Here is a 13801-nt window from a genome sequence, read left to right as displayed (position 1 = left end):
GTCTTGCGGGCAGGCTTACAAAGCAACACACCAAGAGTGAAAGTGACTTGGTCACGGACCCTTGAAGTCAGTCTGCCTCACCCACTGGTACCTCAATTGGCCTGGTTTCATCAATAGTAGTGCAACTCACCAGGGATCGCCAATGCAGGATTTGCACGCACACCAAACTAAGTTTGCAAACTTCACGGCCTCTCTGCTCCATGCACAAGCACTTTTAACATGTGCTGCCTGCTTTAGGGCCAGTAGAATTATGCAGCAAGAGAGAACAATATTATGCCACAGTGTTGACTAAATTATGCAGCAAACAAAAAGTCTGCAGCATAATGCGATACTTTATTTTTTTGACATTTTTATACATACTAAAATTCTCTGCAAATATTTTTCCTCATTAGTACCAGTATAACAGTCAAATGCAGCAGTGAGAAAGGTTACCAGTCAACCTTTGCAAAGGGCCCTCCACTTTGCAACAACACAAGTCACATTTTTTTGTAACTTTTGATCCATTTGAGCTACAAACAATTTATTAGTTAAAATCATCAGATTATGCAGCAGGTGGTGTAATATGCGGCAAATATGGCAGAGCCATAATTAGGTGCAAAACATTTGCAAACTGGGATATTTTGCCATTCATGTTTGAACTGCTCTTGTGGAAAAAGGGAGGAGAAGTGCTGATGACAGAAACTGCATGGCCCGGAGACAAATGGCTTGTGAATCCACTTTTAAGTGTATTTGGTTCATTCTGCGATTGGAAACGTACCCCATTTTGTGAATACATTTTAATGTCAATAACTCATATTCAACCTTTAATAAACATGTGTATCCCTTGATTGAATTAAATAATGTAATACGTTGTAAATGATCAGTGAAATACCAAAAACAAATACTAAAAATTGGGATGTTTTGCTCTTTCTGGCCAAACCTCTGACTCCGCCCACTGACCCAGTCAATGGGTTATTCCCGCCCTCTGATTCTCCACCCACAGTTCCCCTACTTTTTTTTCCCCACTTCGACCACTGGGCTCGGACACCTGCCAGACTGGATCCTGCACATGTAGGGTTCAGAGACAAAGCGAATGATCGGTTACTGCCCTGGCAGTGAAAGACCGAAACATCCTGCCTCCATGTGAGCCCAATACTTTTCCAAACTGTTAGACCTGTCAGCCCTTTGGGTGGTCCCTCCTCATCATTATTTATTTTGTCCCACTTTTGCCTCAAACCCTGTTTGAATTTTTCCTTTTTGGGAACCACCAGACTTTTTCGTGTTGCTACAGATTCAGGGAACCATTTTAGCTACCCCTGAAACTTCTGTCTGAGGGCCTGGAGCACAAAATGGTGGCCACCTGTGACATCACCAGCATCCACTGGAACCTACCAGCACCTTCCAGAACATTCCAGGAGATTCCAGAACTCTGTGACAGTTGGAGACCGTTTTAGAATGTTGGGAGGATAAGAGAGGCAGTTGGCAGTTGGAGCTGGCAGTTGGCACCTGACTGGTGAAGAGAGAGGAGCACAACCGTGAAGGAGGAAGGAGTGAAGCAGCAGGGGTGGAAACTTGTGCCTGGAGTGGGGTCCATAAACCCACCCTTGATACTTGTCCCTACTGATGGATCCCAGCCTATAGCCCTGTGTGGGAAGAAGACAGAAGAAACTTATCCTAAGGACCTGGACAGCAGGAACAGGCCTTAGAACCAAGAAAACAGCAAGATTCTGACCTGAGAACTGGTTTCCCTGGAGTCCGGCGTCGAGTAGCCTGACGACCTGGAGCCCGAGGTGGAGAAGCGGCGCTGACTGAAGTAGCAGACGTCGTACCCGGAGCCGCCAGAGGTCGTGAGAGGGCGCCGACGGAGGTCGTGAGGAATACCAGAGGTCGAGGAGGAAGTGAACCGAGGTCGAGCGAGCGGCGTCATCGGAGGAGTGAAGTCCGCCCTCCGGAGTCGTCGGAGACCGAGGTAGAGGAGCACCGGAGGTCGGGAGTGAGGATCGCACTCCGGAGTCGCCCGGAGCCTGTGAGGAGGAGCACCGGAGGTCGGGGGTGAGGATCGCACCCCGGAGTCGCCGGAAGTCGACATCGAGGCCAGGCCGGCCGACGTCATCGGAGCCGAGAGCGCCATCGGACCGGAGCCGCCCGAAGTCGACATCGTGAAGAGACTGCCCGACGCCGTCGAATCGGAGGTCGAGATCGAACCGAGGCCACCGACATCGGACCGGAACCGCCTGCCGGCGTCGTCAAAGAACTGACATTGTGCCGAGGCCGCCGAGACCGAACCGGAACCGCCTCACGGCGTCGACACGACTCCAGCGGCGTCGGAACATCAGAAAAAGGGCAGTAAGTGGAGTAGAGGGCGCCTAAGGCCCTGTGGAGACCTGAGAGACTGCTCTAAGGGGCTAGGGAGGTGCTGAAACCAACCTGACTGTGCAAGGGGTGAACTGGGACTAACCTAGAGAGGTTGTGTGGAGAGAGAAAGCCAGGGCACTGGTATTCCCCCCTTTGATCTACCTCAGTTAGGCCTCAGCCTTGTCCCAGCCAGGGAGTAGCCCCCCTCAAGCCTTCCACAACCCTACAAGCTGTGCCTGGGCCAAATCAGCCCATAAGAATTGAAGTGTCATCTGATTACATGAGTGTGGCTGTATACTTTTAATTATTTATTGGGGATACTGTATTTATTGAGTTTTTACCTATTTATTGCTGCACTATATTTATAGGTCCACAGGACTTGTTGGTGTACAATATTTATTGGTACAGTATTTATTGCCTCAAAGTATTTAATTGTCTGTATATATTGCACTTGTATTTATGCCCTGTTATTTATGATCACCCCTATTTATTTCATCAAACAGCCAATATTTATTTGACCTGCACTAATTGAAACTTGTATATTGTGATTGACCTATTTATTTTTCCAATCAGCAACTAAGAGAAAAAGATAAAGAAAGAATATTTTCATAATTTTTACGGTGTAGAGTCGTTTTTGGAACGGATGCACGCATGGTTATTGTATGGGTATATTGTATGCTTAGCACTGCGCCTGTTTCCTGACCACTCGAGCCAAGCTACCACAGTGTGTTCGGGGAGTCCACCACCACCCCTTCTAGTGTGGGAGTGGGCGTTTCCAACATAAATTGGTGTTCAGTGGTGGGATAGAGCTGTGCCTACATATACTCAACAATAACTGTGGGTAGTCCATAGGCCTACACCGGGAGTTTTCTCACAGCGGCCTTCCTAATTGTGGGTTTTTGTTTTTTCCAAATTTACTCTGGTGGTGGGAGGAGGTATTACTAAAAGTACCACCCTACATTGTTACTGCACAAAACCTGTCCTCTAACCTGAGTGGGCAAGATGGAGTTTGTACTAGAGAATCTAGAAACGTACACTGTGGCCCAACTCAGGGAGTTTTGCCAGCGGGAGGGGGTGTACTGTCCCCCAGGAGCAAAGAAGGGTGCACTCCAAACCAGCTTAAGGGCTTGGGGGGAGGCACGCCGAGAAAGCAAGGCTGAGGAGGAAGACAGGGATGGAGAGCCTGACCCCGAGGGGGCTGAGATGTACCAACCTGAGGTGGGGAACCTGTCAGCAGGGCCCAGGACACTTTCTAGGAAGGGCAGCACTGTCTCTAGCGGGGGCTTATCCAGCGTGGAGTTAGCAGATCGGAGAGAGAAAAGACAGCTCACATGGGATTTAGCAAAGCTGGAGAAGGAGAAGGAGGAACAGAGGTTGGCTCATGAGACGGAGAAAGAGAGGATGGCTCATGAGATAAGACTGAAAGAGATAGAGCTTCAGATCTTAAGAATTGGGGCACCAACTGTTCCTAATGGTGGCAGCAAAGACCAAGAAATCACCAGGGAATCCAAACCTTACCTGCCAAAGGACATAGTAGCTAGCTATGGGGCGGGTGACGACATCGCCAAGTGGCTAGCAGCCTATGAGGTCTCGTTGAGGGCCCATGGGGTTCCAGTGAAGTATTGGGGAGGAGGATTGTATAGGTACATGCCTCCAGCTGGTAGGGATGCTTTATTGGCCCTCGAAGAGGATGAGCAGACCCACTACCCCACCATGAAACTGGCGCTCATCAGAAAGTTTGGACTAACACCTGAAAAGTACAGACAGAAGTTCAGGGGTAGTCACAAATTGGGCACACAGAATTGGGTGGACTTCCTGGACTATGCAAAGAAGGCAATGGAAGGTTGGATTCAGGGCAGTGAAGTGAGGAACTACGAGGAGTTGTTTGACCTAGTACTGAAGGAACACCTGCTCGAGAAATGTTTCCCTGAACTGCGGCAACACCTGGTGGATAGCAAGCTGACCAGTCCCCAGAAGCTTGCTGAGGAGGCGGACATTTGGGCTAGTACCCGGGTGTCCACAAGGGGGACTGGAGGGGATACTCAAAAGGCCGGACAGGGCGCCCCCCAGAAGAAAGAGGGAGGGGAAAAGAAAAAGGAGTTCTCCAAAGGCCCCCAAAATAACTTCCAAGGGAAGGGAACAGGATTCACCTCTAAGGCTAACCCACCCAGAAACCCTAATCCTGGCCAGAGTCAGCAGCCAAGGGTTGTCCATTGCTACGAGTGTGGTGGCGTTGGACACTATAAAGGAGACCCGAAGTGTCAGAAACGATCACCCCCTCCCACTGGAGGAAAGACCCCCGGAGTAGCTAGTGTAGTGCTCGGGGAGGAGATGCCCTTAACTAAGGGAAGGGAGTGGGCGGGTGTCACTTTAGTGTCCCTGGGAGAACGGGAGATGGTTCCTAAGATCCAGGTGCCCGCAAATACCGCAAAGTATGGGCAGTGGATCACCATCAACGGCCAAAGAGGGGAGGCTCTGAGAGACACAGGGGCCAGTATGACTATGGTGCGTAGCCAGCTGGTGTCTCCAGAGCAGGTAATGCCCGATGTACTCCACCCAGCCGCGATGGCTGACGGCAGAACAGGCCACTATCCCGTGGCCGAGGTTCCCTTTGAATGGGGGGGGGGGTTGCAGGTTCACTTCGAGTTGCCGTAAGCCCTGCCGTGCCAGTCGATTGTCTGCTGGGCAATGACATGGAGCACAACGCTTGGAAGGAGGTGGAATACCGGACTCACACCGAGATGCTGGGTACACCTGACTGGGCCTGTGTTAGCACAAGGTCCGAGACTACCCGAAGAGGGAGTTCATTCCGGCTGGAGCCTGGAACAAAGGCCCAGCCAGCTGCCAGTCAAGGGAAGAACCGAGGACAGGAGGAGCCTGCCTCGGCGTCTCCACCCCGTAGGACGGATAGGCCACCGGAGGTGGTGGACCAGGAGTCTGCGGAGGGGGACGTTACCAACCTGGAGGACCTACCCATCCCGGCCGAGTGGCACGTGGAGGGAGGCCCGTCCAGGGAGGAATTCTGCCAGGGCCAGAGGGAGTGCCCTACCCTTGAGGGGCTGAGGCGACAGGCCGAAGCCCAGGCAGCAGGGAACATTGAAGGGAACTACAGTGTTTACTGGGAGGATGGCCTCCTCTACAGTGAACCCAAGGCACCCCTACATGGATCGTCACGAGCCTTGGTAGTTCCTCAACGTTATCGAGCCTTCCTTTTAGAGTTGGCTCACGAGATACCATTGGCAGGACACCTGGGGCAAGACAAGACCTTCGCCCGTCTTGTCCCACACTTTTATTGGCCTCAGATGAAAGTGTCGTCCGATACCTACTGCCGGACATGTGTGTCTTGCCAAGCCAGTGGGAAAACAGGGGTGAAGCTGAAAGCTCCCCTGGAACCACTTCCTGTCGTTAGCACCCCCTTTGAAAGGGTGGGCATCGACATTGTGGGTCCATTAGATCCACCGACTACAGCTGGTCACAGGTTTATCCTGGTTCTGGTGGATCATGCCACACGGTACCCAGAGGCAATACCTCTGAGGACCATAACAGCACCTGTTGTGGCTAGGGCCCTGATGGGAATCTTTACCCGAGTGGGTTTTCCCAAGGAAGTTGTGTCCGACAGGGGGACCAACTTCATGTCAGCATATATGCGGGCAATGTGGAAGGAGTGTGGAGTGACCTACCGGTTCACCACTCCTTACCACCCCCAGACAAACGGTCTGGTGGAAAGGTTTAACAAAACCTTGAAGGGCATGATCAGAAGTCTGCCTGAAAGCCTGCGGAGGAAATGGGACGTCCTCCTACCCTGTTTACTTTTTTCCTACAGGGAAGTGCCACAGAAGGGAGTGGGCTTCAGCCCCTTCGAGCTTCTGTATGGGCACCCTGTACGTGGACCTCTTAACCTGGTGAGAGACGGATGGGAAAGAACTCCCAGAAAGCTCCCCCAGGATGTGGTGAGCTACATGCTGGCCTTCCGGAGCCAAATGGCTAAGTTGTGGAAGCAAGCTTCTGACAACTTGGAAGCCAGCCAAGCAGTGATGAAGGCGTGGTATGACCACAACGCTCACCCGGTGGAGTTGGAGCCTGGCCAGAAGGTGTGGGTGATCGAACCAGGAGAGCTTAGTGCCCTCCAGGATCGCTGGTCAGGACCCTTTGAGGTGTTGGAGAAGAAGGGTAAGGCTACCTACTTGGTGGACCTGAAGACCCCTCGTCAGCCCCTGCGGGTGCTGCATGCCAACCGCCTCAAACCCCACCACGAGAGGCCCGAAGTCATCTTGATGATGGTGACTGACGGAGGAGAGGACGTGGAAAGCGAGCCTCTCCCTGATCTGTTTGCGTCTCAGGAAAAGGATGGGTCGGTGGAGGGAGTGATTCTCTCCCCATCTCTAACTCCTGAACAGCAGGAGGACTGTCGCCAGGCCCTGGGGCAGTACTCTGCGTTGTTCTCCCTTGTCCCGGGTAGGACTCACCTGTGCGTCCATGACGTGGACACAGGAGACAGCCCACCTGTGAAGTCCAAGATCTACCGGATGTCAGACAAGGTGAAGGCCAGCATTCATAGTGAGGTCACTAAGATGCTGGAGCTAGGAGTGATTGAACCTTCTAGCAGCCCCTGGTCCAGTCCGGTGGTGTTAGTACCAAAAGCTGCACCACCGGGTGCCCAACCAGAACTGAGGTTCTGTGTGGACTACCGGGGACTGAATTCAGTGACAAAAACTGATGCTCATCCGATCCCTAGGGCGGATGAATTGATTGACCGGCTGGGAGCTGCCCAATATTTAAGTACCTTTGACCTTACTTCAGGGTACTGGCAGATCTCTTTGACTGATGGAGCAAGGGAAAGGTCAGCCTTCTCCACGCCCAATGGCCACTACCAGTTCTGTGTGATGCCCTTTGGGCTCAAGAACGCACCTGCCACGTTTCAGCGCCTAGTAAACCAGATCCTCACCGGAATGGAGAGTTTCTCTGCTGCTTATCTGGATGACATAGCCGTCTTCAGTAACAGCTGGGAGGATCACTTGCGTCACCTGCAAGCTGTTCTCCAGGCCCTGAGACAAGCTGGATTGACGATCAAGGCCAGCAAGTGCCAGATCGGGCAGGGGTCGGTAGTGTACCTTGGACACTTGGTGGGTAGGGGAACGGTGCAACCCCTCCAGGCGAAGATCGAGGCCATCATGGCCTGGGAACCCCCCAAGACACAGACTGAGGTCCGAGCATTTTTGGGCCTCACGGGATACTATCGCCGCTTCGTGAAGGGGTACGGTACCATCGTAGCCCCTCTCACGGAGCTCACGTCCAAGAAACAACCTCGACGGGTAGTCTGGACGGAGGCTTGTCAGCAAGCCTTTGAGAAATTGAAGAAAGCCATGTGCGAGGCCCCGGTCTTAAGGGCCCCAGACTTTTCCAAGAAGTTCATTGTCCAGACAGATGCATCAGAACATGGCATTGGGGCAGTGTTATCGCAACTCAACGAAGAGGGTCTGGATCAACCCGTGGTCTTCCTATCCCGGAGACTACTTCCCAGGGAACAGAAGTGGAGTGCAATAGAGCGTGAAGCCTTTGCAGTGGTATGGGCTCTGAAGAAGTTGCGGCCATACCTGTTTGGCTCGCACTTCCTAGTTCAGACCGACCACAGACCCCTTCGTTGGCTGATGCAAATGAAGGGGGAGAATCCCAAGTTGTTGAGGTGGTCTATTTCCCTACAGGGGATGGACTTTCAGGTGGAACATCGGCCTGGAGTGGACCACGCCAATGCAGACGGTCTCTCAAGGTATTTCCGCCTTAGTGATGAGAACTCCCAAGGGGTTGGGTAGCTCTCCCCACTTTCAGCTGGGGGGGACGCGTGTTAGACCTGTCAGCCCTTTGGGTGGTCCCTCCTCATCATTATTTATTTCGTCCCACTTTTGCCTCAAACCCTGTTTGAATTTTTCCTTTTTGGGAACCACCAGACTTTTTCGTGTTGCTACAGATTCAGGGAACCATTTTAGCTACCCCTGAAACTTCTGTCTGAGGGCCTGGAGCACAAAATGGTGGCCACCTGTGACATCACCAGCATCCACTGGAACCTACCAGCACCTTCCAGAACATTCCAGGAGATTCCAGAACTCTGTGACAGTTGGAGACCGTTTTAGAATGTTGGGAGGATAAGAGAGGCAGTTGGCAGTTGGAGCTGGCAGTTGGCACCTGACTGGTGAAGAGAGAGGAGCACAACCGTGAAGGAGGAAGGAGTGAAGCAGCAGGGGTGGAAACTTGTGCCTGGAGTGGGGTCCATAAACCCACCCTTGATACTTGTCCCTACTGATGGATCCCAGCCTATAGCCCTGTGTGGGAAGAAGACAGAAGAAACTTATCCTAAGGACCTGGACAGCAGGAACAGGCCTTAGAACCAAGAAAACAGCAAGATTCTGACCTGAGAACTGGTTTCCCTGGAGTCCGGCGTCGAGTAGCCTGACGACCTGGAGCCCGAGGTGGAGAAGCGGCGCTGACTGAAGTAGCAGACGTCGTACCCGGAGCCGCCAGAGGTCGTGAGAGGGCGCCGACGGAGGTCGTGAGGAATACCAGAGGTCGAGGAGGAAGTGAACCGAGGTCGAGCGAGCGGCGTCATCGGAGGAGTGAAGTCCGCCCTCCGGAGTCGTCGGAGACCGAGGTAGAGGAGCACCGGAGGTCGGGAGTGAGGATCGCACTCCGGAGTCGCCCGGAGCCTGTGAGGAGGAGCACCGGAGGTCGGGGGTGAGGATCGCACCCCGGAGTCGCCGGAAGTCGACATCGAGGCCAGGCCGGCCGACGTCATCGGAGCCGAGAGCGCCATCGGACCGGAGCCGCCCGAAGTCGACATCGTGAAGAGACTGCCCGACGCCGTCGAATCGGAGGTCGAGATCGAACCGAGGCCACCGACATCGGACCGGAACCGCCTACCGGCGTCGTCAAAGAACTGACATTGTGCCGAGGCCGCCGAGACCGAACCGGAACCGCCTCACGGCGTCGACACGACTCCAGCGGCGTCGGAACATCAGAAAAAGGGCAGTAAGTGGAGTAGAGGGCGCCTAAGGCCCTGTGGAGACCTGAGAGACTGCTCTAAGGGGCTAGGGAGGTGCTGAAACCAACCTGACTGTGCAAGGGGTGAACTGGGACTAACCTAGAGAGGTTGTGTGGAGAGAGAAAGCCAGGGCACTGGTATTCCCCCCTTTGATCTACCTCAGTTAGGCCTCAGCCTTGTCCCAGCCAGGGAGTAGCCCCCCTCAAGCCTTCCACAACCCTACAAGCTGTGCCTGGGCCAAATCAGCCCATAAGAATTGAAGTGTCATCTGATTACATGAGTGTGGCTGTATACTTTTAATTATTTATTGGGGATACTGTATTTATTGAGTTTTTACCTATTTATTGCTGCACTATATTTATAGGTCCACAGGACTTGTTGGTGTACAATATTTATTGGTACAGTATTTATTGCCTCAAAGTATTTAATTGTCTGTATATATTGCACTTGTATTTATGCCCTGTTATTTATGATCACCCCTATTTATTTCATCAAACAGCCAATATTTATTTGACCTGCACTAATTGAAACTTGTATATTGTGATTGACCTATTTATTTTTCCAATCAGCAACTAAGAGAAAAAGATAAAGAAAGAATATTTTCATAATTTTTACGGTGTAGAGTCGTTTTTGGAACGGATGCACGCATGGTTATTGTATGGGTATATTGTATGCTTAGCACTGCGCCTGTTTCCTGACCACTCGAGCCAAGCTACCACAGTGTGTTCGGGGAGTCCACCACCACCCCTTCTAGTGTGGGAGTGGGCGTTTCCAACACAAACCCAATAAGTATTTTATTTTTAAATGAAGACTGTTTTGTGACCAATTATGTAAGCCAGAAAAGATTTTACCATCACGTTAGCCAATGCAGCAAAGCAAATTTATTTTGTTGGTAAAATTATTTAAAAATAAATGTTTACATTGACCGTCTTACTCTGCTGCTTTTAACTCCGACCCCTGTCTGCTGCACTCCCTGCAATACAGCCCCAGCGTTCAACTTCAATGTATTGTATTGTAATTGCATTTAAATAGCGCTTACTACCCCTAGTACGCCGATGTATTTTTCCCTGTTTCCGACTCTGGTCATCGAAGATGCAGGGTAAAGTGGAAGCTACATCTTCGTTTCTTCAAGCAAAATCCCCCCCCCAAACAGGTGACTATTTCGCAACTTTCTGCGAATGAATGTGCTGAAAATCATTGTCTCTCCACTGGGCTCCTAATTGTTTCAGTTTAACTGCAGGGTTCTATATCACACCCGGTTGTTGGCGGCAGCAAGTACACTAGTGGTAAGCATAAACTGAACAGCAGCGAGTGAGCAAATTGGCTGAATCAAATCTCCTAACCCCAGTAGTATTTACCCTGAAAAGAAGTTGCAAAAATTGAGCCGAATATTTTCCAACATAACTTCCCTGAAAAGTTGCAGAAAGTTTTAATTATCGGGAGCATTCCTGAGCAAGAATTTAGAGCATATCAGAGACCCCCTGGAAAATGGGGTAAAATCATGGGCTTAACGAACAGTTCTAGGCTGTTATTCAGGAAATATTTAAAGGTGTGAGTGAGTCTGGCATGGTAGACATTGTTATGTCCACCAAGCCCTACTTCTTTTTCTTCCTCCTCTGCGAATGATGTAACTAATTCTCTTCGTCATTCATTAAGGAGGAAGACGGTGCCGGTTTGGTTGAAAGGTTATATTGTTAGCAACAAATAACTGCATGTTAATGTTGTAATGAATAGTAATGTTCGCATTATATTTAGATTGGTTTATTTTATTTTTTTATTTATTATTTCTTGTGTAGCTTATGTTTATTATTTAAGGGGAAAAAAGGGGGATATGTTAAGTCTTAATTCTTAGTGTCTTCGCTCACTCAAGATTCTGTATGATGTAAGTAAGAGTTTCAGGTTGGAATGTATTAGGTCATGCTAGAATGTTATCTTTTTTTGTATGTGGAGTCAGTTACTTGCTGTGATTGGAGCTGTTGGTATGCTGGTTCAGCTCTTCGACTTCAATAAAGGATCTTTCACCTTTTAATGCATGCTGCATCCTTCATTACAGACATTAAGCGTCACTTCGGCCAATCTCATTCCTCATCTCCAAGTTAACACGAGGAGCACTAGGGTGATTTACTAAGAGAGAGCATTTACGAACGATTTCTTAGCACCACAGCACTCTGAACAGGCACACTGACGCTTCCTAGAAGAACCCCCGCCTCCTAGAGCAGCAGGCTAACAACGTCAAATCAGAGTGCATGAAAGTGCAATGGTTCTATTCCACTGAACCAATCAGAGCTGGTGCCGAAAAGCAGAATTCACGTTTGCCAATAGGGAGGCAACCATGTGTCGTGGTTCTACTGCTGCAGCGAATCGGAATAAAGAGAACATAGTCAGTAGGAAACAAGTTATCTTAGCTCCTCCCTCTTCCGTGTGCATACTGTTGTGTCTAACAAAATACACTTTTACTACCCACGTCACTGAAAAGTTTAAGTAAGGTCAATAAAAAAAAAGTGTTCTCATTGGGAGATTATACGTTTGGAAGACTGGGAAACCAATAATGTTTTCAACAAAAAAGTGTAAAAGAATTTGGAGTATAATACCCTTCACTGCCCTGCATGCAGTGTGTGTCATATAGATCTAGCCCCAAACAACATCAACCTAATATTAACATAGGTTTACAATGCCGTCTCTCTGCACTTACAGAAGCTACCGACCCATCAAATGGCATGGAACCCAAGTAACGGCGACACAAAATAATGACCAAGACAATAGACAGGGGAAGGTTATGATCTCTTCGATATTCGGCTTGGCATTTCTAAGGCAAGTCAATTTGACAAAAGAAAACCCACAACATTTACATCTGTTCTTCTTGAAAAACAAAACTCGGCAGGCTTTTAAACTGTCACTTCACACTGCAGTTGCTTACCGCCTTAGCACGGCGCGAGGGTAGCAGCGCAAGCTACAGATGATTTGAAACGGTACCTTTTACTGAACGTGCTTCCCATAAGCATCCTTGCATAAGGAAGACTTTGCTCACCTATAGGTGTTCTTGCGGCAGAGACGATCACAACGGGCTCGGCACCACTCATGACTAACTGGCGGCTTCTTCCCAACTTAAAGCAAGACACTGCGCCACAATATAGCACATATGACGATCACCAGCGTACGAGCACTAAAGTAAAACAGACAGTGCCGGGCAGGCTAGTAAAGAGGCTCCTCCCATCCACTGATGGGGCGGGGAGAAAGGAATGGTGTATGGAGATCAAAGAAAGACTTCCAGGGTGTAGCGTTCGCGCCAATCGCCGTTTCTAAAACCAGAGCATGCCAACATATTTAAGGAAGTATATTCCCCCTTTGATCGGAAAGAGGTTCGTTCGGAAATAAATACCATTAATTATTAAAAAGGAAAGTTTGAAATATGTTTGTTACTTGGAGAAATATATGAACAGTAGATCACACAAATATTTATGAAAGCAAACTATGTAACACAGAGGTATTACGGTGTGGAAAATAAACTAATTACAAGCATTGGCATAGCCAATAGATCCCGCTTTTGGGACCTTATAAGTGTTTAGCCATGCAACAGTTGCATAACTAAATACTTATAAGGTCCCAAAAGCGAGACCTATTGGCTATGCCAATGCTTGTTTCTGTTTATTACTGCTCTGTAGTAATGGCAGCACCCGTGCTTTAGCTTAAACATCTTAAGCTAAAGTCGGGTGCTGAGATTGCTTCAAAAGTAAAGAATTGTCTATTTCTTTACTTTTGAAGCAATCTCAGCACCCGACTTTAGCCTAAGATGTTTAAGCTAAAGCACGGGTGCCACCATTATTACATAGAAGTAATAAACAGAAAAAAAAAAGAACTGGCTCACGGAGAACATCAAAGCGGCCGCGAAAGTGAAAGTGATCGCGATCAAACATCAAAGCGGTCGTGCGGCTGCGAAAGTGAGGCACGCGCGTCCACGCACATGCACTGTAGCTCTAGGCTGGCCATAGTAGCATTTTTTTGAGCCCTTACAAAAAGTCTCGCCAGACCAGCGCATGTGCTTCAGCGCGGTGTGCAAAATCTCTCCCTCTATCACAGACCAAAGATCTCACATACACATATTATCCATACATTCACTGGTGGGGCCCATAACACCAACATTCACTCACCATTAGTCCGTGTGGGAGGCGATTATCTTCCAAACGCTGGTATGAGAAGGAAATACCACTTTTACCCTAACGAGTGACAAATCTACACCACCTACTGTTGTTCATTTAGGCCTTATATTCCATCTCTGGTATTCCTCCCATAATCTTGGCAGTGGAGCTGCTAGTTGCTGTTTAAATGATTACCTAGTTCTCTTCTCCCTTCGCATTAATACATTTTCATAAATAAACAAACCAACTCAATTCCGTAATGACTCAAATAAGTTTTATCTATTTAAATGCAAATAAA

At 49.4% G+C, this 13801-nt stretch overlaps 1 protein-coding gene across 1 annotated transcript in view; it reads right to left on the bottom strand.

The window, feature by feature from the left end:
* Positions 1–12642, bottom strand: part of ACAT2 (acetyl-CoA acetyltransferase 2) — a 345929-nt gene extending 333287 nt beyond the window's left edge. The window contains exon 1 of the mRNA XM_085611651.1: positions 12396–12642. Within this exon, the coding sequence (XP_085467777.1) occupies positions 12396–12447 (52 nt within the window). The 5' untranslated portion in view covers positions 12448–12642. The remainder of the gene's footprint in view (positions 1–12395) is intronic.
* Between the last annotated feature and the right edge of the window lie 1159 nt (positions 12643–13801).

Source organism: Triturus cristatus, chromosome 6 (assembly GCF_964204655.1).
Source record: "Triturus cristatus chromosome 6, aTriCri1.1, whole genome shotgun sequence".
Lineage (NCBI taxonomy): Eukaryota > Metazoa > Chordata > Amphibia > Caudata > Salamandridae > Triturus > Triturus cristatus.
The sequence above is the reverse complement of the archived record's forward strand: the minus strand, read 5'-3'. Positions and strand labels throughout refer to the sequence as shown.